The sequence below is a fragment of the Sturnira hondurensis genome, unplaced genomic scaffold (assembly GCF_014824575.4).
Source record: "Sturnira hondurensis isolate 20B ecotype Veracruz unplaced genomic scaffold, ASM1482457v3 Scaffold0015596, whole genome shotgun sequence".
Classification (NCBI taxonomy): Eukaryota; Metazoa; Chordata; class Mammalia; order Chiroptera; family Phyllostomidae; genus Sturnira; species Sturnira hondurensis.
The window spans coordinates 5,796,266-5,821,765 of NW_028088227.1; the positions used below are offsets into that span (position 1 = coordinate 5,796,266).

Sequence of the window (25,500 nt, forward strand, 5' to 3'; positions counted from 1 at the left end):
TACCTGAGTGGGTAATAGCAACTGTGTAGTGTGGCCCAATGAATGCTACTGGTTTAAATGAATGTTTCCTTATTACTGAAACATCTTCTGGTTTTTCAATCACAGACAGACTTTGTTAAAAGAGAGTCCAAACGAGAACCCTCAATTATCCATTTCTACTTTTTCGTACTCATATATTTCTTTATACAACATTTAGAACAATCAAATCACATGGGGGTAGGGGAAGCTGAAATCAAAGAAAAAGATCCCTGGTAACTTTCATGAGTTCCCACTCTTTTCATTTTCTGCCCTTTCTCATAGCCCTAAAGTTGGGCAGAGTCATTCAAAAGCATGGTCCAAGAGTCCTACAAAGTTCTAGTCACCACGTTTAAAAGAAAGAAAGTCAATATGATTGTGATCTTGGATATCCCTAACGAAAAAAGTGGACTAGTAGACACTCCAAAAAAAAATCAAGAGTAATTGAGTAAAAAGGATATCTATGTAAGTAGAATTTTTAAGTGAGCAAAATCCCTTTCTTAAAGCAGTATATCCCAATGGACTGTGTGTGTGTGGGGGGGGGAGGGCTAAATAGTAAAAAGGTCACAGGAACCCAAGGGTGTTATTTAAAATTGATTGGCATGAATCCATCTTGCCAATTAAACCAATGAGAGTGGTTGGTAGTAGAGCAGAATCCTCTTAGGAATATTTTTTTGAATTAAAATGGATTTAGGGGAATATAACTGCTAGCTTTAAGGATTATGTTTTAATTTTAAAGCTGTGAGCACAGTGTGCCTCATGTCTGAGCTATTGTCACTGCTGTGATTCTAGAATCAGACCATTAGAAAAATAAAAGCTTTTGGCTGGCTCCCTACCTGGGGACCTGGTAGCCCACATGGTCTATCCATCCCTTAGAGAGGACCCTGCTGGTTTCTGCCAGCCGCCCCCCATGGTCCTCCTTCTGTGTACCACCTGTGGGTTGTTCTAGGCACGATGACCTAATTTCCCCTAAACTTACAGAGATACTGCTTTATCTTGGGTATTATTTTTTGTCCTCTTATGAGTCTTTTTTTCCAAGTTGATAAGCAAATCAGGACCCAAATATTTTCCTAAGAAAAAGTAATTAATGCTAATTATAACACATTAGGGTGTTGCTAAACTTAGCAACGTTCTCATTCCCCTACCCAATAAAGGGCATAATTTTTATCCCTTCAACCTTAATAGGCATCACACTAATTCCAACAATGAGATTTAATAAGTGTCAACTATATAAAATGTCAATTTTGCTATTATGATCAAAATATTTTTGACAGACAACAACAACAAAAACCATATATAGAAGGCTTTTACATTGGGATGAGTGCTTAAATAGACTGCACTATATATAACACATGATTAAAAACAAATAAGCAAAACATGTCACTAGATGGTATGCTTAAAGGTCTATTTATCAAGACCACGACTCCAGATAGGACTATAAAAAATCTTCAAAGATTAATAAGAAATAATTATAGCTGAAGAACTTTCACAGCTGCCCCCTTTGTGAGCCAATTCTTTATGTAAGAACTATAGCCAAATGTAAGCAATCATCAGCCAGTGCTTGTAAAATCACTGCCTGCAAAGTGTAAGACGAATTATAGCTGACCTGTATTGAGTCTTTATAACGTGCCAGGTACTGTGCTAAGTTCTCTCCATGAATGGACCACATTTAATCCTCATACCAGCCCTGTGACATAGAAAGTACTGTCACTATGATCATTTTACAGATGAGGATGTGAAATAAAGTACCCTTGACTACATAGAGTGTGGATGTGTTGAGGTTCCAGCCCGGCAGTCTGGCTGTAGGGACTTTGCTCATGACCTTCCCTCCCCTACCTCTTCACAGAACCGGCATGCGCAGTTGGGCCGCCCATATACTAATCTATGCTGGAAGATCACTTAGGGTGTTCTGTGGTTTTTGACAGTACCTTTACTGCTTCAGGGTTTGGCATGGGTGACAGGTGCACAATGCAAAAAGGACCAAAAAATCTGTGGTGAAAAATATGGTTCCTGTTTGTGATAATGTACCATCTCTCAATTCTCTAGCTGATTTGGTTCATTGGGTCCTCTTTTCAAAAAATGCTATTATGTTTAGGTAGCATGAATTACAGTCTTTCCAAAACATTTACCAAAAAAAGGAATTTCGAGGCATTCAATTCCTTTCCTCGCATCTGCTCATAATGGGGCCAATTATTTTTAGATTAATTGTAAAAATTTTTTGAAAATAATCTACCTCTGGACTTTCTCCTCATAAATATATAAGGCTATATATATGGGTACAAAAGTTATAAAATAAAATATTTTTTTCATGCAAATGTTAAGGTTTTTTTTCACACTGAAAACCTATGTCAGAGCTAATCATCCCGAGAGCATGGCCTCTAGGTCAGAATGTCATGCTGTACTGGAAGTATGGAGACCAGAAAGTGATCACATAGCAATTGGGATTTGAAACAGAGTATCAGTGACTCAGAGGAAGCTAAAGAAAAATAGCATCAGAAACTCCAAAGATCAGAATCAACAGGGCTGGGATGAAAAGGGTAAAGGTAGAGGACTCAAGGGCACTGACTGGAAGGGTCATCCCTTGGACATGCCCCTTGATCACAGGTCATATGTTCAGTCTACCTCCACTTTAGGAAAATCCTGGTACCATACCCCTGGTTGTCAGACTACCACATATTGATTTATCTGTTGGAAAACGGTAGGCCAGGTTCAAGTCACATGATTTTATCAGCTGGAACAGTCCTTAAAACACCACCATAGGCAAGCTCTTCCCTTGTGAAGGCACTGTTAAAGCCTTGAAGTGGTTTAATTTATTCTAATAAGCCAGCATATGGTTGATCATTCGCACATGAGCCCAAGTTTGTGGAGGGCACCAGGCTTGACCTCTCTCTCCCTAGCAGGTCTAGATTTTGGAAAGAGTCAAGTAGCTTGATCAATATCGATTAATCAAATAACACACTATTCTGAGCAGAGGAATCTATAACATATGTATGAATAGAAAAATGCTCAATTAAGTGGCAACTTCAGTTACTGATTCTGCTCATTTCTCCAGGCTCCAGAAGTCAAAGAAAGAGAGGAAGGGGGAAGGATAAATAGCAATCACTGAGTCTTAAATCACATTCAAGAGAATGTCTGCATTTGGTTCAGTCTCTGACACCTGCTGTTTTAGGCCATTACAAATCTTGATCCTGACAATGGATGAGCTTAGGATAATAAGATTAGAAAATTCCCATATTTTCCAGGGTTATATTTTCCATGATGATGATTTTAAATAACACGTTTTTTGTTTGTTTGTTTTTTAAGCATTCCCTATAAGCTTACTAGAGCATTCATTTTAGACAGCCATTCTGCTTAAGTGAGGCTGGCCCATATTCATTGTTCGAAGCCATGTTAAAGTTGTCATTTCAGATCCAAAACTATCGCTGAAGATAATTTAAAAATGTGTCACAGTTTACCACCATGGCCTGAATTAAGGTGTTTCTAGAGCTGATGACAACAGCTAGCCCCCTTGTCTCTGACTGAATGCACTCAGTGGATCATTACAACCATAAAGGTATCTGTTCCATTTGGCCTGGCCCATGCTGAGGTTATCTTTTTGCCTGAAAAGGTTTCAGGCATCAGTTTTCCCAGGGGAAACTGCCACCCGGATAGCTAATATTTATCTCCCTATTTCCCAGGGTGACAGGATGAATCTGAAATTTAGAAAGTGAATCTTCTTATAGGTTATTATCACTCTAAGATCTCATCATTTTGTAACTTTCTGACTCCATGGACATCACTGACGATGGCTGAGGGAATTGGACATTGTTCTTTGCTTGGGTAGAATGTTGTAAAGAAGGTGATGCTGGTTATAATAGCCATCTATTTACTTTATATGCCCTTGACTAATCTTACTGAGTCTTCCTTCCTGACTGAATGAATTTCCAGAATAACTTTAAAAAATATTTTATTTATTTTCAGAGAAAGAGGAAGGGAGGGAGAAAGAGAGGGAGAGGAACATCCATCAGTTGCCTCTCAGGCACCCAAAACTGACGACCTGTGCCTGGGCACCTGCAGGCATGTGCCCGGGAGTGAAACCAGGGAACCTTTTTGGTTAGGTTCACAGGCCAGCACTCTGTGCACTGAGCCACACCAGCCAGGGCGCTGGGATAATTTAAAGCCAAACTCTCATCTCACCCCCACCCTACACAGTTGTGTGCTTCCCACTGTGATTAACCTTCTAAGAAGATTACAGTCCCATGTAATACCTCCCATTTTCATTCTTTACACCCCATAAGCCATTCAGTCTAGTTGATTCAACCTCCTAAATGCATTTCAAGTCCCTTTCTTCTTCTCCACTCCCATTGGTACTGTTTAATTCCTTTTTACAAAATGACGGTCACAGCCTCGTAACCAGTGCCTGCCCCCAGCCTCCCTGCCTTCATCGCACTGTGGCTCCAGCCGTCTATTAGTCACTATTCACACAGCCTTTGTGCCTTTGCACTTGCTATTGCTTCTGCTTGGAACGCCCCTCCCCTGACACCCCCACACTTTTTTTCCTTTCAGAAAAATGTAAAAAATTTTCTACAAGGCTTAGCTTAAATGTCACCATATCATCAGAACTTTATCCAATTTCTGTAAATAGGTTTATTCAGTAGGCTCGGAAAGCATTTCAAAATACTTTTATGATACTTTTTGCAGTGAATCTAAGTTTTTAAGTCGTTTATATGTTTTTGCTCAGGCCCACGTCCCATCATTCTGTGTTCTTTAGGGCATATCCTAGTGGCCAAGTAAAGTAAGCCGGTACCACACAGGTGCTGAATGAAAAATAGCCTGTATGTATCCTATCCTACCAAGAAATATTTTAATCGTCAACTTCCTGCCATTTTCAACTCTCATGTTCCTGGTTCCATGGTTGTCAGAACTAGATTTATGAACTTAAACAGTCTATTTATACTCTGATCAAAATGGCTGTTTCTAATACGAAGTGAACTGATGAGATCACTGGGGAGGAGTAGGAAGGGGCTGTAGGAGGAGGTTGCCGGAGGCAATGGTAAGCAGTCTAGGACGCGATTGGCTGAGAAACTGAATGCAAGGGATTATGAGGCAGAAGATTTAAAATAAAAAGAGGGCGGAGACTGGCTCTCAGGCTGTCTTCCTGGAGAATGCCTGTGTGATTGATGATGGTGCTGCAGCCGCCTGTGTTTCCCAGTGGACCATATTTTGAATGGAAGAAAACTCCAGGTGCAGCAGGACTGGGCTAGCCTGACAGAAGGTGGCAGGGTTATTCTTCTTAGGTGTTCTACAGGGGACAAAACCTGAGGCGGAGGCCTGCCGTTCTTCCAAAATTGCATCGCTTTTTGCATCTTATGGTGTTTTAGTTTGTAAACTAGCCCTATAAAAATAAACTCATTAGCCCTGGTTGGTGTGGCTTGGTGGATTGAGCACCTGTCTGGGAACCAAAAGGTCATGGGTTTAAGTACCGGTCAGGGCCCATGCTTGGGTTGCAGATCAGGTTCCCAGATGGAGACATGTGAGACGCAACATCTTTCATGCACTGATGTTTCTCTCACTCTCTTTATTTCTCTCTCCCCCTCCTTCTAAAACCAAATAATTTTTTTTTAAAAGAAAGAAGGTAAAAACTAACAGGGTGAATGATAAAACTCAGGTGTAATGGGTTTAAGTGATTAAAGCTGTAACTAAAGAGTTAGAGACTTTAGCCCTACTTGATGGGCTTACGTGACTAATGCATGTGGAAAGCTGTTATTCCAAAACAGTGCAGCTGTTGAATAAAGATTCCTTTCCTTTATCACTAAACCTTCACCTCTGAAATTTTGCCTAGAGGGGGGCAGTGGGCAGCAGGATCCCACTTGTTGCTCGTTTCAGTAACATTTCCATTTTAAGAAAGACCTTCCATTCCAGAAGTTCCCTAAAGCTGGGCTGGCTTTAAAAATTCAGCTCAAGAACTTGCTGCAATGCAGATATATGGCTTTAACCTGGGAGATTCCGATTTCATATGCATATACTAGGACCTTAAACTCTGTATCATAATAAGCTTCCCAAAAATTTGTGATGTGCTAACAGGTTGAATTCAACTGCCTTTGTTTCTGAGAGTTGGGACTTCAGACTTCCTTGCTATTGTTGGAGGATATATTTGAGAATCTGTGAAGATCTCCAACTACTCTCTGATCCATTCAGTCTCTCAACAGATAAAACACCTATATCAAGGGCAGGAGAATCCACGCTCCTCATGGGCCAAAATGAGGAATGGAGGTTCTGATTGCTCCCTGTGCCATGTTGAAAGGCTTGCTTGGCAAGACCTGTGTTTTCTGGGGCAGGTCACAGATGAGAGTGAGCTGAGTGAGGCTCTGGCCTTGGGCACAACATTTTGGGGAGCATCAAAACACTCAGTCATCAAGATAAAAAAAATATTTTCATGCAGTGTTTTAGAAAACCAAAATTAATCCACAAGCAAATGATCAATATTGGAAATAAAGACTGATTCGGTAACAGGGCTGTGCTGAGCCAGCCATCTTTGAAGCCTGAAGTAAAACAAAAATAGTAATACTGATCCTGTCTTTATTTATAGTGTTGATTTTTGTTTATGATGGGTAAATCTTTCCTGATTTTGGCTCCACTGCAAGTGTTTACCACACCTGCTGCATGAGAAAGTTAGCCCCCAAAGTTTCCATGTCAGTTCATTTTCTTTTTTGCCCCCTCCATTAGTGACAAAGGGCCGACTTTTAAACTTTATGAGGTGACACCTTGGACTCCAGATTTGAAGACTGGTTTGCACTGTGGTGTCTCTTAGGTTGGCTTGCTTTAAATGTGTTCCTTCTTGATGTTTCTTGTAGTGACGTGGGCTTTTAATGCCAGTCTGAAGTGCTTCAGAGAAAATGGAGAGCATTTTTAATACCACTGATTTACTCTTTCAGGTCTACAGTAATTTTCTTACTGCCTAATTATAAGGCTTGGTTTAATTTACTCTACACATAATGTTTACTGATGCACATATGGTGCCACATTTCAAGAAACTACCCATAGCAGATATTTTTGTCAGTCTGGAGCATGGAAAAAATTTTTTTCATCTACAGAAAATGCACACACACACACCGCAAATGGTGAGGAATCTAATTGTCTAGACAAAGAATGTCCCCCCAGTGAGAGAAATATAATATGAATCTTTAATTTCAGGAAGTAGGATACAGTCCCTTTAAATTCTCATGATTCCATTTGTTTAAAGATTTTCAGTTACCTTAAAAATTGGGTGGTTAAGGGTAGGAGTTAGGGAACAGGTGAGATAAGAAAGGAATGCACTAATTTCTTCTGGGCTTATTTCTCAACTACCTTTGAAGAAGAAGATATGGATTTAGTAGCCTTGGAGTCATAGGCTCTTAGATGTAGAAGGGACCGCTAAAGTCTTTTTCCAGGGAAAAAGTTCTTTAATTCAGCATTAAGCCACAGGTCCCAAAAGTTCGTTGACTTCCACCATTAGCCTCTGTTTTAGAGATGGGAGCTTCACCCAGCAGCAGCTGGTACCATTACTGGACAATTTTCATTAGAAAATTGAGTTAAGATCAGTGATTTTGTAATTATCAACCACTGATGTTGGATCTGTGCTGCAAAACTGATGGTTTTATTTTTTCCCTACTTTTCCTAAGTTTAAGGCCCAGATAAAAAGCTTCAGTAAAGAACTCTATTTCAAGTTTCAAAGACCTACAAATAGTGATTTTATTGCATATGCATTCATGGTTTCACAATCACTTGGCCTGCCTTTCCGTAGCTCTGAGTGCTTATACATGGTCTGGCTTAGGAACTGAGCAGCTGATGCTCTCTGTTCATTGTGGCAGCTGAAATCACCAGCTCTCTAAATCATCTGGCCCGTTGCTCCCATTTTTCCTGGGTCACCTGTGAAGATCAGAAAAGCAAAGCTGCCCACTGACATTGTTTGGCATTTGGTTAGTGTCCATTCTTTCCTCAACAGGTAATCATCCATTCTGCAGAGGAGGCAGGACTATCAAAAACATTTTTTAATAGAGTACAGCCTTGAAATTCCAACCGTAGGATTAAATTTCTTAGGGATACAGAGCTCAAAGTTGGAGATTTCCTGAAGCCTGTCCTTTTAATGTCTGTATTTGTTAAACTTGATACACTTGGCTCTTAGCTTAGACCTATTATTAGAATTCTGTTAATGGGAAGAATGTAAGATAAATTTAAATTAATAAGGAGTCTTGAGATTCTTAATAATAATCAAAATAACAGGCTTCTTGTTTAATATAATCACCATTTCCCCCCTTAAACCGTTCATCTGTGTCCAGCCCCATGCAAGGCACTCAACCATGAATAAGAGTTTGATAATTATTTTTCTAATTAATTATAGGGGAAAGAAGTAAAGAACTTTCATTTTAGCTGGGGTGGGATGGGGGGTATAGCTGATTAAATGAAGATCAAGACTCTGGCAGACCTGCCTGGTATATTCAGTGAACAGCAGCAGAATGGATCACGCCCCAGGTTTCAGGATTAAAGAAGAACCCTTTGTCCTGAGGACTTTGGTGATGAGAAGGGATTTTCCCATCTGATCAACTGTAAGTGCAGGTCAGAAGTTTAGGCGATTAAGCAGTTCTAGCCACCTCCTCTTTCATTCCAGTTTTTCCACAAATACATCAATCCTGTTAACTGATAGGAGCAGGATATCTATATTTTTATTGGATACCTTCATCTTCAGTGAGAATCTAGCTGCCTTAAATAGCTGCAGTCAACGTGGCAACTCAGTAAAAGGGGAAGACTGGAACGCTGAAAATCACCTTCAGTCAAGGCAGGCTGGGAGGTCCAGGCGACTGAACGTGGTGGGGAGGTTTCAGAGTTGCAAGGGCAGGAGGCAGTCAGCACTAATGAACCAAGCCTGACTGATCAGATTTCCCTCAGCCCCTCCTTTGAAATCTGTAGGCTTAGATCAAGGTGGCCCTGAGCTGTATCCACAGACTAGATGCCATAACTAGTCCAAATGATATCACTTGTGATTGACCAGCTTGTAATTCTGCCTGTATATTACCATAGTAACCAACTTGCCTGTTGCTCTTTGGTCACATTCTCTGTGTGTTTGGCTAGTCTTTGGAAACACCCTCAAAACTATTGTCAAAGTAGAAGAAAATATCAGGAGTCCAGTGTGTGTCAGAGTGCCTATATCGAGCAGGCTGGGCAACTCAACTGGATACTTTCCTAGTCCACAGTATTAGGGAAAGCCAACAACTTCTGCCCTTACATCCTCTTCATATCCTGTCTCAAAGGTTCTGAGAAAAAAAGAATTTGTTACAGATGACTCAAATACTGTGTTTTGTAGTGGAGACAAAAAGAGAAAAAAATCAACTTGGTCAAAGAATACCAGTCATGCTGGCCAGTTGGGTGCTCTTCATGGCCATCTCTAGCCTCCTCTGTGTCTTCAGTAGGTCCAGCAGCTGCTCAGAGGTAAGGAGGCCATGAGTAAGTAGAGCTTGGAGGAGCCAGGGACTTGCAGGAGGGATGCAACAGTGATGTGGACAGAGTGCAAGGGCTGCAAGCCTACTAGTCACTGATGGATGAGCTAGAACAGGTGCCTGTAAACTACTACCTGTGGCCCCAGTCTGGCTCTCCGCTTATTTGTGGAAATAACATGGTATTGTCAGCTCTTGGCTATAGTGGCAAAGCTCAGTAGTTGTGGCAGGCACCAACTGGCCATAAAGGCTAAAATTCATACTATCTGGCCTTTTGCTGGAAAAGCAGGCCAACCTGTGCTCTAGAGGTGTAAGAGTCCAGATTCTCAAAAAAAAAAAAAAAAAAAAAGTGAAGGGATCTGAAATCTGGCCCTGTCTCCTGCCTTTCCTTTAAACATCAATAATACTAATAGTTTTATAGGATTTCCATAAACTTAAAATTGTAAGGGATTGTTAGGTCTCTGAAATGAAGCCCCTCTAGGGCTGCAGGAAAAATTTAATGCTGCAGGATATGCAATGCTGGTGAGACAGCTAGAGGCAGGCAGCGAAGACATATCATGTAGGGTGGAAACTCTGGAGAAAGAAGTTAGCTCAGAGGTACACAGTTATCCATAACTGGAATAGGGCATAGGAGCATGGTGAATGGTGTTCCATTCTAGAAAATGTGTAGGACTCTTTAACGAACCACAGGTAGTCAGAAGATTCAAAGATTCATTTATAAGTGACATCATCCCTCTTCACTTACTCAATAGCATCTTATACCCTCAAGTTTCCCATCTTGCCCAAGTGTTACTCATCTCATACCTGGAGTGGGACCTGGGGAGTTTGGGTTGGGGCCTCCCCAGGAACTCTTGTATTTAAATGGAGACTCTCTTAAGACCCACAGGACTTAGGCTATAGTGAGAAATCGCAGGAAATCTGGAAGTATGGGGCCCGATGACTCTACCTGGTGCAAACCCTACAACACTGACAAACGTGTAGTATTAACCTCCGCAGAAAGAAATGCAGTGTCTGGCACAAATAGCACCCCCTTTTTTAATTACAAAATATTTTATTACAACACCATAAGCATATAATTCTGTAACATAGCAATATCACACTCAAGCACACCATATGACATTTTAGGTGAAATGTTCAAATTAGAACTATAAAGTATTGCACCCATATTATTATCCTGCCAACCACAAGCAGGCTTTACTTCTGCTGGGCCTTGTATATGGTTTGACAGTTGTTCTTTGTGTTTTGCTTCAAAGCCTCTAACCACACACTTTTTTAATATGCTTCTGCTGGTAGCATGATGTCCAATTCATCCATCTAAAATGATTGTTTGCCCCTGTTGCCACTGCTGTCGCGTGAGAATCAAATCTTTTCTTTGAGCAGCATTTTATTAGTTTCCTAAGGGTTCTTGCTGGGGTGAATTTATTTGTAACTCTTTACTCTCTTACACTGGATTCAAGCAGCTTGTGTCCGTTTAGTGCCGGTTAATCAGTGATAGATAGTAGGCACTCAGTGAAATACTCAGGCATTACCTGTACTTCCTTTTCTGTGGTAAACAATCCTAGATGGAAGCTAATGCTGAGGGAGAGTAGTTGACTAGGTGTGAGAGGGAAGGATGAACAAAATGATGACCTTTGTCCTATTGGGATTTGGGAACTTGAACAGCCAGCTTCATAAACACATAGACACATAAACACAATTCTTAAACTTGGGAGACCTGACTCTGAGATGTTCTGGATTCAACCAGTGACACCCCCTCTCCTCATCTATACAACTAAGAAAATGATGCTCACCTTGCTAACCTCATCTTTCATCCCCCCACTGTGACATTGTAAGGAAGGTAAAATGAAATAATGTCTAGGAAAGTTATCTGCAAGCTATAAAAATGAACATGCACAGGATTATTATTAAAAGCGATAAGCAACCGGAAACAGAGTAGACCTTCCAAAATATGCAAAAGGATCAGGCTTCTTTTCAGGGTGGGTTAAGGGATCTGAGAACCCCACCCTTTTGAAATCCCACATCTTCTGAGATAACCAACTGGGTATTTAAAAGCGTGTCTGTCCCGATGGAAGGTGAGGAAATCCTGAGAAAACTTTTATTTTATTTTTTTTAAAGAATTTATTTATTTATTTACCTTTAGAGGGGAAGGGGAGAGGGAGAGAGACATCAATGTATGGTTGCCTTTTGTGCGTCCCCTCTGGGAGTTGGCCTGCAGGGAACCGGCCTGCAACCCAGGGATGTGCCCTGACTGGGAATGGAACCGCGATCCTCTGGTTCGCAGGCCTGTGCTCAATCCACTGAGCTACACCAGCCAGGGCAGAAAACTTTTAAATGAGAAAAAAGTCTTAGGCAATATGATGTGAAGAAAATATGACAAATTTGGACTATTTTAGGGTATTCTTTAAGCCAACCTCCAGCACATGTAGCTAGAGGAACTCATGCTTGCCTCATTTATGAGGACCAGTCAAGTATATAGTGGTCACTGTAGCTTTATGAGTAATTGTGAATTGAGGCAGTAGAGGAGTTTTCAACAGTGGGAGTAGATGGCTTGTCCTGTTTTCCTTTGTATCCCTGGCCAAATCAGTGCTTGGTATACCAGGAGCTCTTCAAATGCTAGTAGAAGAATTAAATGAGTGGACACCAATCATTGAGTATAAGGAGTGGAATAAAGTGAAAAAGAGATAAAGTATACTTTTCCTGCCTGTGAAAATCTTACTACTCTGATGAGGCTCCTTCCTCCTTTGATCTAATTGCATCACTATATCCTATTATATTTTTATACATTTATTCTCATTTCTTGTTTCTTGGCATAGTATGAAAATATTCTTAAAACATCATGTGATATTTGCGTGGGTTTTTCTTTATGGATCCTTCTCCCCTCCTTGAAATCAGGAAAAAACAAGATTTTAAAATGGACACTTGAAGATAGCTAAGGGACCATTATTCATTTTTCAAGAATGGACAGGCGTATAGAGCCAAGACTATATAATGGGGAAAGGATAATCTCCTCAAAAATTAGTGTAAGGAAAACTGAACTCCTATTTTATACCACACACAAAAATCAATTCAGAATGGATGAAAGACTTGAATGGAAGAAAACTTTTAGAAGAAAACATAAGAGGTAAACTCCTTGACATTGGTTTTGACAATGAGTCTTTGGATTTGACACCCAAAGCAAAGGCAACAAAAGCAAAAATAAATAGTGGGACTCATCAAACTAAAAAGCTTCTACACAGCGAAGGAAACCATTGACAGAATGACAAGGCAACCTATGGAATGGGAGAAAATATCTGCAAATTGTGTATTTGGTAAGAGGTTAATATCTAAACTACAGGGAAATCATACAACAATAGCAAAAAAGAAAAAAAACAAACAATCCCATTTAAAAATGGGACAGAGTATTTGAACAGTCATTTGTTTTTTCACAGACATACAGATGGCCAACAGGTATATGAAAAGGTGTTCAACCCTCAGCATCAAGGCGATGCAAATCAAAACCACAATGAAATAATCACCTTGAACCTGTGAGGATGGGTATCACTAATAATATGCAATAACAAATGTTGGCAAGGATGTAGAGAGAAGAGAACCTTTGTGCATTTTTAATGGAAATGTAAATTGGGGTTGCACTAGGGAAAACGATATGAAGTTTCCTCAAAAAATTAAGACTAGAACTACCATATAGATATAGCAATCTCATTTCTGTGTATGTATCCAGAGAAAATAAAATGAAGGTATTATAGAGATATGGGCATTTTTATGTTTATTACAGCATTATTTATGACAGTGAAGATATGGAAACAACATGTATTCATCAATGGAAGAATGGATAAAGATGTGAGATGTATATATGTATATATACACACACATGTATGTGTGTTATATGTGTGTATGGATATGTTAAAATGTGACTTGGCTGTTATATATATTATATGTCTATATATACACACATTATATATCTGTGTGTATATGTGTATATATAATGTGTATATGTATATATATACACATATATATATTTAAAATATGACTCAGCAATTATACACACACACACACACACACATGCAATAATATGTTAAAATATGACTGAGCCATTGACAAGGAGGAAATCCTACCATTTTGTGACAACACAGATAGAACTCAAGGGCATTATGCTGTGTGTAATAAGTCAGAAACGGAGAAAAACAGGTACTGCATGGTATCACTTAAATGTGGAATCTTAAAAAAAAAGTTGAAGTCAGAGAAACAGTAGAAATATGGTTGCCAGGGGTTGGCGGGTAGGCAAAATAGGAAAAAGTAGAAAGGTATGATAGGATAGTATACAAAGCTATAAGATAAATAAAGCCTGAGGATATGCAGGGGTGGGCAAAATCAGTTTACAGTTTTAAGTACATGGAACAGTTTATTCTTGTGTTTTTATTTATTTGTTATTGTATGATTTATTGTATGTATTATATTGAACAGCTATAAACCTACTTCTGTCCACTCCTATAATGTAAAACATGGTGACTACAGTTTATAACACTGTATGTTGAGATAAAAGTTTGCTAAAAGAGTAGAACTTAAATGTTCTTATAAAAAAGAAGTAGGTGAGGTGATGGATGTTGAATTAACTAAATAAGAGGGAATTATTTTACAATGTATATCAGTTCACTGCAATGTACACTGTAAATATCTTACAATTTTTTCAATTATACCTTAATAAAACTTAACTGTAGAAAATGAATGGACATCTATTTATTAAAAAGAATTATAGTGATGCCCTTTCAGTGGGAAGATGAAAATTGGACACGCAGCTTTGAGAGTCTCATCTAAGATTAAGCTATGACTCTAGCTGGCTGGCGAAAACTATGTTTTCTTGCACTGTCTTTTTCAGGGAACTATTTCATATTTATCAAATGGTTGTAGTTTTTAGACTTTGTGCAAAACACTTTTGCCATGTTTATTTGAAGTCATCTCAATATACCTCATACGCTCCTCATGTCTCACCACATAGATGCCTCACGGACATTTTGGTCACTTTTGAAACTGTTTCTTTCTCTCCTTGAGTTTGTGAGTTAAACCCTATCATTTCATCACTCTGCCCTCCCAGGAAATAAGTGAATTGTTAGAATAGGTTATGATCCATCGACTATATTCCTCTTGGTTTGCTGAAGAAAATGCAGCTTTACACTGATGAATAGCCTTAATTGGGTAAAATAGACTGGTAGTGCTGAGCTAATACCTTTAAATGTCTTGTCTTACAAAATTAATATTCCCTTGTCACACGTACGTTTAAGGAGTTGGAAGAAAGCCTTGTGTTCCTGACTCCTGTCGGATTTAAGGAATGATTTTGTCAAGTCACTCCTTTTCGCCCTGGTTGATTGATAGCTAAATTTTGATTTTCTAGCTTATGTAAAAAGTGTTAACTATGCCTTTCAGCTTGTAGGCAAGGTCATTTAAAACATTCTAATTGTCAGTTTACAGAGGAATTACATTTCCTGTTTACTGGAGGGGGTCACAAAATGTGCCCCTGTTCATCAGGGACACAAATCACAGGGCTCATGAGCTAATAAAGGCAGTATTTATGAGTCCCTGCACTTGTGGGATAATATACCAAGTTCAAGGTGTCCCTGGTCCTGACTACTGAGGACTCTGATTCCTACTTTTGGATGTGCCTGTGCTTATGTAATAAGTAGATATATTTGGATGACTATGGTTTGATCCTAAAACCTTTAAGAATGAGAATAAAAAATTGTCACAGTACTAACCTTCATCTACCAGGGGTATCCAAACTTTTGGCATCTCTGTGCCATACTGGAAAAAGAGTTGCCTTGGGCCACACATCAAATATATTGCAATACATAATCACACACACACACAAAATCTCATAATATATTAAGTAAATTTAAGATTTTGTATTGGGCTGCATTCATAGCCATCCTGTGCTGCATGTGGCCCTGCATACAGGCTGCAGGGTGGACACCCCTGAAAGATCTCTCTATCACCCTGGCTGGTGTGGCTCAGTGGATTGAGCACTGGCCTGAAGAAAGGTTGCTGGTTCGATTCCCAGTCAGGGCACATGCCTGGATTACATGCCAGATCCCCAGTGGGCGGCATGAGACAGGCAAGCACACATTGATGTTTTTCTCCCTCTCTTTTTCCCTCCCTCCCCCTGTCTAAAATAAATAAATAAAATTTATTAAAAATAAAAAAAATCTCTCTATAATAAGGCAGATCCCACTAATAAGCCCTGCTTACCTCTGCTACAGATTTTCACATGTATGGTAATTAGATTTTCACATGTATGGTAATTAGATTTGCAAAGTATGGAAAATGAATCCCAGTCATTTCTGGAACAAGCCTCACTTCCCTTGGCTTGAGCCTTCTTTGAAAAATACCACAGTTTACTATTTAAAACATTTTGGCCAATAAGCTATAATAAGATGCACACATAAGAGCAAGTATAACCCATCAATGTGTCTACTTCACAGCAGACATACTTTAAACCATGAATTTTTCATATTTTTTCACAGAATCCAAAAGCCCAAGGAAGTCAGAATCTCCTCATAGGGAGTAGCCAGTGCGTTGCTGTTGGCTCCCGGCATGGGGATTCATTTAAGACTTCTACTTCGGGTGGAACCGCCGATTTTCCCTCGTGTCACTCTGCCACTGAGTCTGTTTTCCCATTCTTTCAACCTTTTTTTTTTTTCTTTTTGCCCTAATATGTCGAGGGAGGCTTCCAGAATTCTTTATGCACTTCACTCCTTATGTAAGAAGCTGGGTCACATATGTTCCTGGAAGTTTGCACACTACTATCATACATACCGTTGTTTCTGGTCAATAATGTATGCCAAGCTGGCACAATGTAGATGTATGAGAGGTTGTGTTGTGATCGTTTTTTAGAGCATGAACTCTGGGGCCAGACAACCTGGATTGTAATCCTACTACTGCTAGGTATTAGCCATGTGAATACGAGCAAGTGACTTACTTCCATTGCCTCAATTTCCTCACCTGTAAAATGGAGAAAATAGTAACTGGCTCTTTTGAGAAAAATAAATGAGTTATTCTAAGTGTTTCAGAGAGTGCCTGACACAAAAGAAGCGTTAAGTGAAGTTTGTTAATATAGAACATTATTGATAATTTCCCCCAATGCTTTCCTGCCTTCCTCCTCATCCTCTCTCCTTCTTGCCCAGCTGCCACACTCAGCTTCTGCCTTCTGAATACATCCTCCATCCCACCAACCTCTCTTTGGTTTCTTTGTGCTGCATCCAGCAATTGTGGGCTTCATGTTCTGCTAATATTTTTTTTTACCAGAACCAAGATGCGCTGCTATACCTACTGGATTGAGGCCATCTAGGGATCCACAATAATCCCAGCTCCCAATTGAATCCTCAGGCACTATTTCATGGTCTCTTGCCATGAAAGAAATTGTCCTTGCCTATTGTTGGGGGAGAAAAATACTTTGAGGTAGCCCTCTATGTGCTGAGGCAGCAAATGCAACCAGTCACTGTTCTTTAGGATGATCCCCAATCAACCTTTCCCTGTCCCAGTCCCCACAACTTGTATCTTCAGTAAAAAAATTTAACCAAAATTTGTTAAATCTAACAGATAAGAAATTGCCACTGTGATATTTTTAAGCATGGCCCATGGCTGTATAAGGAAACACAGGGTATAGACCACTGTCTGTGCAAGGCTTTTGGCCCACAGAATGTATTGAAATGATGACAAACTAGTCAACTGGTTGATCAAGATGTTTCTCCAAAATATGGCTTAGTGACCACAAAACTTATTCTAGCTAAAATATATGTTATCTTATCACTTACTCATTGTCATAAGTGCATCTATTAATATGCATAATAAATAACATGTCTGTGGCATACAATAGCAACGTTTGCTCACTCAGCAGTTGGAGTGGTCCCCTTGATCAGGACCTTTCTTGTGTCTGATCTCAGTTGCTCTTGACAGACCCAGTATGGCCTTGATAGGGATGACTGAAGTGGCTCAGTTCTGTTCAACATGTCCCTCCCCCCATTTCCTTGGGACAGATAGTCTAACTTGGGCATGTTCTTATCATGGGAATGGCAGAGAACAAGGCCAAGTAAGGCCAAGTAAGCCCAAAGGTGAATGGGACTTTAATACCCCTGCATTCATTGTGGTTACAAACACCCATCGGTCCTGTGCATCCTGTGGGGGTAGGCATTACAGAGTTTCACAGCAATGGGAATGGATATGAGGAGAAGTGAAGGATGGGGTCATAAAGACAAATATAAATATATATATACCACTATTATCTAAGTTTGCCTCACTGCTTCTTATCCATCAGCAAAACATGTATCTCACTTTTGTCCTGTCAGCACTCCTAGAGGAAAAATTTAGAGGTCAAGGACTATTTGGCTAAACTATGATGTGTTAGTTCCTGGGGTCAAGTGCATAGGTGTTACTAATGCTGGCAGCTCTGTTTTTAATTGACCTAGTAGAACCTGAATTTAAGGTGGGGGTGGGGAGCCTAAATTTAAGGTGGGGGCATGGAGAAAACCATGGCACCTTATGAATTATTATTTTTTTGTTTTTAGAAGTAATTGCTTCCATTAAGGAATGAAGCTGTTATCCCAATTAAAATGGTTTTGTTTCATAGAAGATAGTCAGTGCCACTGGGATAATGAATAGAATGAGCAAATAATAAAATAAAGCAAAAAGAGTGATTAAAAGTGCTCTTCCACAAGCTTCATAGATATCCTCCTGCTTCCCCTGTTATCTGCTCCTACCCTCAGCCCAAACAATGAGCCGTATTGTCATTAGCAGTGGACTGTGTGCATGATGGCACCTTAGCTTATTAAAACGGCATTGGGTGGATGACTGCACTGGCTGCATACCTTAATTGACCTTCAGCCTGGCCAAAATTTGCGAGACTTAATGAGGCTCAATTCTTGTCAGGCTTCCAAGGTTGGGTGATTTATGGCCAAGAAACTAACTTTGTTGCTTTAATTTGTTTTGTTATTTTTAATAATTATACCTCAAAGCTTAAGGAAATATGGTAAAATATGCCTGTAATCATAAAGAGCCTTCAGAAGCCACATCCTTGGAAAGATTTTGGGCTTGAAAGTTTTGGGCCCATTTAAAGTCACCCTCAATCCTAAATTTTACCTTGGCCGATATTGCTTAACATCAATGTCATGAAGAAGTTAATACTGTTACTCTTAACGGGTTTCTCTGAACATCTGTCTAAATGACAAGACAGATGTTAAATGGTCAGACATGCATTAAATATCATCAACACAGCCTAGGTTTCAGTGTTAAGTTACATTTGTGGAAGTCAAGGTGGCACTGGACTGCTTACACACATGGAGCCAATTCTGCCTAAAACCTGGTACAAAAAGACTTAAATTGCAGGGAAGTTTCAGCAGAGAAAGAAAGCATTTATCATGTAGTAGACATAGGATTGATTCGTAGTAGGTGCCTGGGGCTCTGTACTGAGAAGAACTATAAAATAATATTTGAACCTCCAGTCAAGATGGTGACATAGGTAAACACAGCTCACTTCCTTGCACAACTACATCAAAATTACAACTGAGCTACAGAACAACCATCGCTCCGAACCATCAGAAATTAAGGTGAATCAAAGTCTGACAACTACGGAATTACAGAAACCACATCCATCCAAAATGGAAGAATGGGCTGGTCCCGTATCCCAATGTGATACATAAAAATTCAGGAGGCGTATCTGGGGAGGGAGGAGTTTCTGTCCCATACTGCGCCTCCCATTCCAGGGTTCCAGTGCCAGGAAGATAAGCCCCCATCACTTCTGGCTGCAAAAACCTGCAGGGATTGAGTCTGTGGAAGAAACTTCTGGAGTCCCAAGCAGTTCTTCTGTAAGGAAAGCAGTTTGCATTCCTTACAATCTCCAGAAAAAACACAGTGATGTTGGTCTGTGGTCCACCCTTGAAGTAGGAAGGACCTCAGGAAAGAATGGCAATCTAAAAGAAGACAGAAGTGTGCAGGAGAAAAGAACCACAAAAAAGGAGGTCTCTTCTGATATGTTCTAGGGCAGACCAGCTACTGCAACTAATCAACTTCCAAATGTGCAAAGGCTTTGACACATTAGGATTGCAATCTTAATCATGTAACAAGATTGGACCAGTAACCAGAAGCTGGAGAACTCACCTCCATGTGTTCAAGGGGCCAGGTTACTGAAAGTGGTGAGTGGGTTCTGCCATCTTCAACTCATGGCTTTTTCCCAAGTGTCCTGCGTGTCATGTTTGTGCTACACAGGTAGAAATAGAAAAGAACATCAATTATTTTTGAACATTTTATAATATAAAAACAGATGTAGTAATCCACACATAATAAATATATAATTTATTAAATCATTGTTATGCAAACACTCTTGTAATTACTACCCAAGTCAAGAAATAGAATTTCATCACCTCCCTAGAGATGCCTCTTGCCTACCTCCAAAAATAACCATTATCCTGACATGTAAGGTGTTTACTTCTTAATTTTTCTTTGTGGTTTTTATCATGCTAATGTGCATCTTCAGATGATATAGTTTAGTTTTGCCCACATTTTGGGATATGTCTTTTTTTTTCATATGGGATACATTTTTTTAGTTTTAATCTACCCCATTCTCTTCCATCCCTTTTGTTTTGCTTATAATCTGTCTGTCGCAGAACTTGGTGGTTTGTACAGTAAGTTTTCCATAGTATTTTGCTGATCAGATGTAGGTATTGCAGTTTCAGGTGTTATTCTGTCCCCTGAATTTCTGCAAATCCCCAAAAGGGTCAGGTATTCCTTTGGCAACACTGTGATTGGTAATATGCCATTTCACCACAAGGCACTTAGTGTCTTGTCTCTTTTTTTGTGGTGTTTTCAACCACTGATGTTTATTGCCTAAATTTTGAAATTTCATAAAGTTTGCAAAATGGTGATATTCTGTCCTTTGGCTTTTACTTATTAAGTGGAATAATTTATTAACAGACATTGTCTTCATTATGAAGAATTTATGAGTTCACATAAGAAAGATAAAACATGTGCTTGATGTTTTCAAGATAAAAGCATTCTTTGTTATCTTCTGAAGGTGACCAGTTTATTAATTTTTCCTTTAGTCACTATAAATTCATGAATTTAAATTTATTTAATGGGTTTCAATCCACTGGAATGTTTATGCTTTGTGAAGTTTAAATTGTCTGCTCTTTGGCCAAGTGGAAGCCTCCTGAGTTATTTTTACATGACCTTAGCAGTCTCTGATGGCTCTTTACTATTTGGCATAATGATATATTTCAGGCTTATTTACATATTTCTAGCTTTGAAGAATTTGGAATCAGCCGTTTCTCCAAGAAGCCCTGGTGTTTTAGTGGAAACTCGTATTTCAAGTTGTGCAGTGCTACTGGGCTAGCCATTGTTTTTAGGCCTTTTGTTTGGATGCACTGAGAAATTATGTTTTCAATTTAAAATGTTGTGTGTTCATATTAATATTTCTACTTTAGATTTAGGGTAATAGGATTTTCCTTAACTTTTATCTTCTTTTTTTCCACACCAACATTTAGCAAGGATAAAGGCGATGAGAAAAAAAACTCTCATAACTAATCATATGCTTTATTTTACCTTTAGTTTTAGAATAACAATATTCATATTACCAATATAATGAAAATTACATTAAAAAGTTGAAGTCTTTTTGCGTATCTCATTTCTTTCCCTATCTCACTTTTACATTGCTGTACTATGTCTTCATTGCCAGATCATGCAATTATTTCATATTGTACTCTTTCCCATTTAACTTTTTTCTTAATTTTATAAGTAAGCATACATCTAATGCTTACTTCCAGTTCTTATGTTGACGGTTGATGTTTTTCTACTTATTTTGGTTGTTAAAGCTCATTCTCTAACAGAGTCCCCAAGAAAGGTTCTTGGGAATATTATTTTCTGAGTTTTTGCATGTTGATAAAATTTTGTCTGTCTCATATGTCCTTAAAAGTCAGTTTTGCTGGTTATAAAATTTTTAGCTCACATTTTCTTTCCTTGAATATCTTAGAGTACTTCATTGTCTTCTGTTGTTGAAAAGTTTAATGATCATCAGATTCTTTTTCTTCCAAGACATGAGATCTATTTGTCTAAATTAACAACACCTCCCCCTGCCTTTTCTTTAGAGTCCAGTGATGCTGGTTGTTTTGTGGGTCAGTCTTCTCAGTTATATAATTTTTTCCCAAAATGTAGTGTGTGTGTATGCATATGTTATATATACATAATATAATGTGTGATATATACAGTATAAAATTTACATATTTGTATAGTATATTTTTAGGAATATTTTCATGAGTTATGCTTTTCAGTATTCATTGTGGGTTTTTTTCGTTGATTTTCTTTTTGGGGGACCTCTGGTAGCCATATATTGAATTTTCTTCATCTGTCTTTAGTATGTGTCACCTTTTCTCAAATCCTTTTTTATATCTCTTTAAAAACATTTTTTATGTTATTTTTTTCTTCTTTTTTTTCTTAAGGCATTTTCTCTTGTGCTTATTCATGTTTAGTCTTTTTTTCCAAATGATTTTTCTTATATTCATAATTCTTCTTGACTTTCATAACCTCATCCTACTGTCTTTTTTCCTAATTTATGTTGTTCTCTCACATTTTATATTATTTTTTAGTGTGTTTTAATTTACTTCAGATAGATTGCAGTTTTAATCTGTTTTATACGCATATGCTTCTGCCATGCTTTAATTGGGATGATATTATATTTCTTATTCTCATTTTTCTTATAGTAACTTCACATGAGTTTGACCTTGACAATTTTAAGTTCATTTTTATGTGAAATCAATCTTCCTGAAGGTTTAGAAAGAAGCTTCATGAAGTTACCACTCCTAGCTTTACAGAGCTCTGACTTCTGTTATTTTTGTGTGATGTTAAAAAATATGGTGGTTTGATTGATGAGATAGCCTGTCTCTGCTCATCTCCCTGACTTTATATGGGCCTTTTCTTTCTTTTATTAATATTGTCCCCATCAAGTTCAGTTTTGGTTAAATCCCCATAGTTTCTCCTTTATGTGGGGCTCTGTGTGGAAGAGAGCCCCGGCAGGTCAGTTCAGTGGTCCCTGCACTGACCCCTTCAGACCTTCTTACCGTGGGCCCTGCCACACTACTTGGGATTGCACGCAACTCATTTAGCTTTTCTAAGTCTCACCCTCTTTATCTGAAAGTCTGGCGTAGGATAGTCTGTATCTCATAGTGTTGATGTGAGCACTAAATGCTATGATATGTAAAAAGCGTAGTTGAGGATCTGTCACATTGTATATAACTGGGAAACGTGAACTCACCCATAATCGACATTGTTCCTACACAGTAATTTAGCACATGTTGCCAAATGAGTAGCTAATTAATGTTAACTTCTCATAAACTTTATTTTATTTCATGTGGTGAAATGTCAAACCCAACTGAGAGGTAAACCAAACTAAATTACATATACACATATACATATGTTATGCTAATTAGTACAAAAAAGGAACTGAAATTTATTCAGAGTTCTTCTTTTTATTACTAAGAAATGTATATGTATCACCTCATCAAAAGATTCGCCTGAATACTACGTAAGTTTATCTGCTGGGGAGGCATACGTATCAATAATCATCTTCTCTTGTGTTTATTTACATTTGGGTGTTTTCTCCCTGTGTACATTTGGGCAATCATGAACAAAGCGGTATCGAGGTGGTTTTTCAGGTACAGTTTCACTTCATTTTCGTTCAGCTGCCTTGCTTCCAGCCTTAACAATAAGGGGATGATTTGTAATTATGCATTGTTAGAAATCTGGGTCCTTTATTCTTACTTACCTTGAAAAATAATTGTAAGTGCTACTTTCTGGAACACAGCAATTATATCATCGTAGCACTTGGGCAGAAACATTCTGAGATTGTTAGATGTTCTGTGTGTCTGCCTCCATCAAACACAAACAATGTGTGTAGAAAGGAGACCGCACAGTGGTAAAGGGCTAGGGTGGATTCGAAGCCCAACTCTTCACCCCAAGTTCTCCCCACTTGCTTTTTGATGCCTAGCTGTCTCATTTTTCTAAAGATCTCGAGTCCTTGAATGTTGCCACAAGTTAAAATTTCCTGGAGACATTCGGGCCAGTGAAAGATGAGAGGGCCTATAATGTGTTGAACTATAGGCCATCCCTGTAAGTTTTAAGTTGACATATGATACAGTTAATTCAGAATCATCCATCAGTCATCTCTCTGTTTTCCTTTGATGTGCTAAGCACTGGGAAAATTAAAAGAGTGAGGGTAAGGGGATAGGTGAACAAGATAAAGAGGCTTAGGAGTACAAACTGCCAGCTATAAAATTAGTCATAGGGATGTAATGTGTGGCACAGATAATGTAAATAACATTGTCATCATTATGCAAGGGCACTAGACTTATTGTGGTGATCACTTCAAAAGGTATGTAAATGTCTAATCACTATGTTTTACATTTAAAACTAATGTAATATTGTACACCAAGTCTAATTAAACATAGTTTTTCAGAAAACAGAATTGACACATTATTTTAATGGGTAATAAAATCTGGGCATAGCGAAGAAAAACTGTATTATTAGATAGTAGTTCAATGTATTCTGTCAAGTGAGTAATGCCAACAGACTCATAAATGGGCAATTCTTAATTATGTGTGTTTTTGTTTTTCCTATAGCTTCGGAAAGCTGTGATGGATCACATATCTGATTCCTTCTTGGAAACCAACGTCCCTTTGCTAGTTCTCATTGAAGCTGCAAAGAGTGGGAATGAAAAGGAAGTGAAAGAATATGCCCAGGTTTTTCGTGAACATGCCAACAAGCTTGTGGAGGTAAGTCAGGAGAGGCCTGAGAACTAGAGTTTATCCACAAGTTTAATCTCTCCAAATGGCAGCCCTTCTATGGTTTTCCTGGAGAAATAGTCTTGGAATCTTTCTATCCTTTCCTTTCCTTTCTGATGACTCCATCCCTTTCAAATGGAGCAGGTTATCAGCATCCTCTCCTCTCTGTATCCCACACACTAAATATGATCTGGAACATGTCTGTTAATTTTGCTGAACCATAGACAGAGGCTGAGACAGAAGGAGAAGGAATATTCCAAAGCTCTGAATCTGAGGGATAGGAACAGCCACCTGGAGGTTTAAACCATTCCCTTTTCCTCCTCCTTATCCCTTTCTCCACTCGACCTACTTACCCTAAATTAGCTGTCCATGTTATAAACTTGAGAAAAAAATTCCCCTTCCCCAAAGAGATGTTTAGACTCCTGCTGAAGGAGTTAAATTCGGGGTCAGAAGTATATTATATGTGTTAGAGAAATCTGTGGGAGTTATATTATACATGTGAAATTGTGCTGTGTAATATTGAAAACAGTTTTTCTCCTCCAACAGAAACAAAATAAAAATGAAATGATAAGCATGCTGCCTAAATCTAGGAGCTGAAAACTAACAGTTTGGCAAAGGTTGCATTTAGGGATGTGTACTGACACAGCAAATGAGAGATGTTAAACGGGAAATGTGTGTGCTGGAGAAAAGATTGCGGGAGGGTGAGGTTCCTGACAAATACAGGAAATGGTTGTCGAGGGCGGGTCAGAACCCGGGCAGGCTCTGAGCACTTACCAACCACCAGGACTGCCATTGCCATCGCAGCAACAACAATAAAACTCTGGTATATCCCCCTTTCGACTCAGAAGAAAATAAAATTTCTCAGAATGACAGATGAGTTAAATGCAATCCAAAAGTAAAAAAAATTTCCCACCTAGGACGGCAAAATTAAATTCTGAGTAAGTCCACCCAATGTGAAATTCTCTCCATTTTTCTTTAAGTGAGTGGTCAGTTGTGTTCTAGTTTAATTGTGCCCTATGTGCCTGCTTATTTTGGTTACTCTAGCACTGCCATTGCCTCTGGGACTAAAGACATCCAGCAGCAGGACATTCTGCATCATACCCAGAGGAAGGCCTGGGTCGTCTAGGACACAGGCTGTGTCCTCACCCATGACAGCAGTCAGCAAGTTGAGTGTGCAGAAGCCTAGTCCAAAGTAATGGAACCCCTGAGCTATCTACCTCAGCCCT

General features: G+C 39.0%; 1 protein-coding gene across 1 annotated transcript in view; it reads left to right on the forward strand.

The window, feature by feature from the left end:
• The window catches only part of LOC119000346 (catenin alpha-2-like), an 895,408-nt gene that overhangs the window by 859,418 nt on the left and 10,490 nt on the right, over nt 1-25,500 (forward strand). The window contains exon 9 of the mRNA XM_037065306.1: nt 24,113-24,265. Coding sequence (XP_036921201.1) covers nt 24,113-24,265 — 153 coding nt within the window. The remainder of the gene's footprint in view (nt 1-24,112; nt 24,266-25,500) is intronic.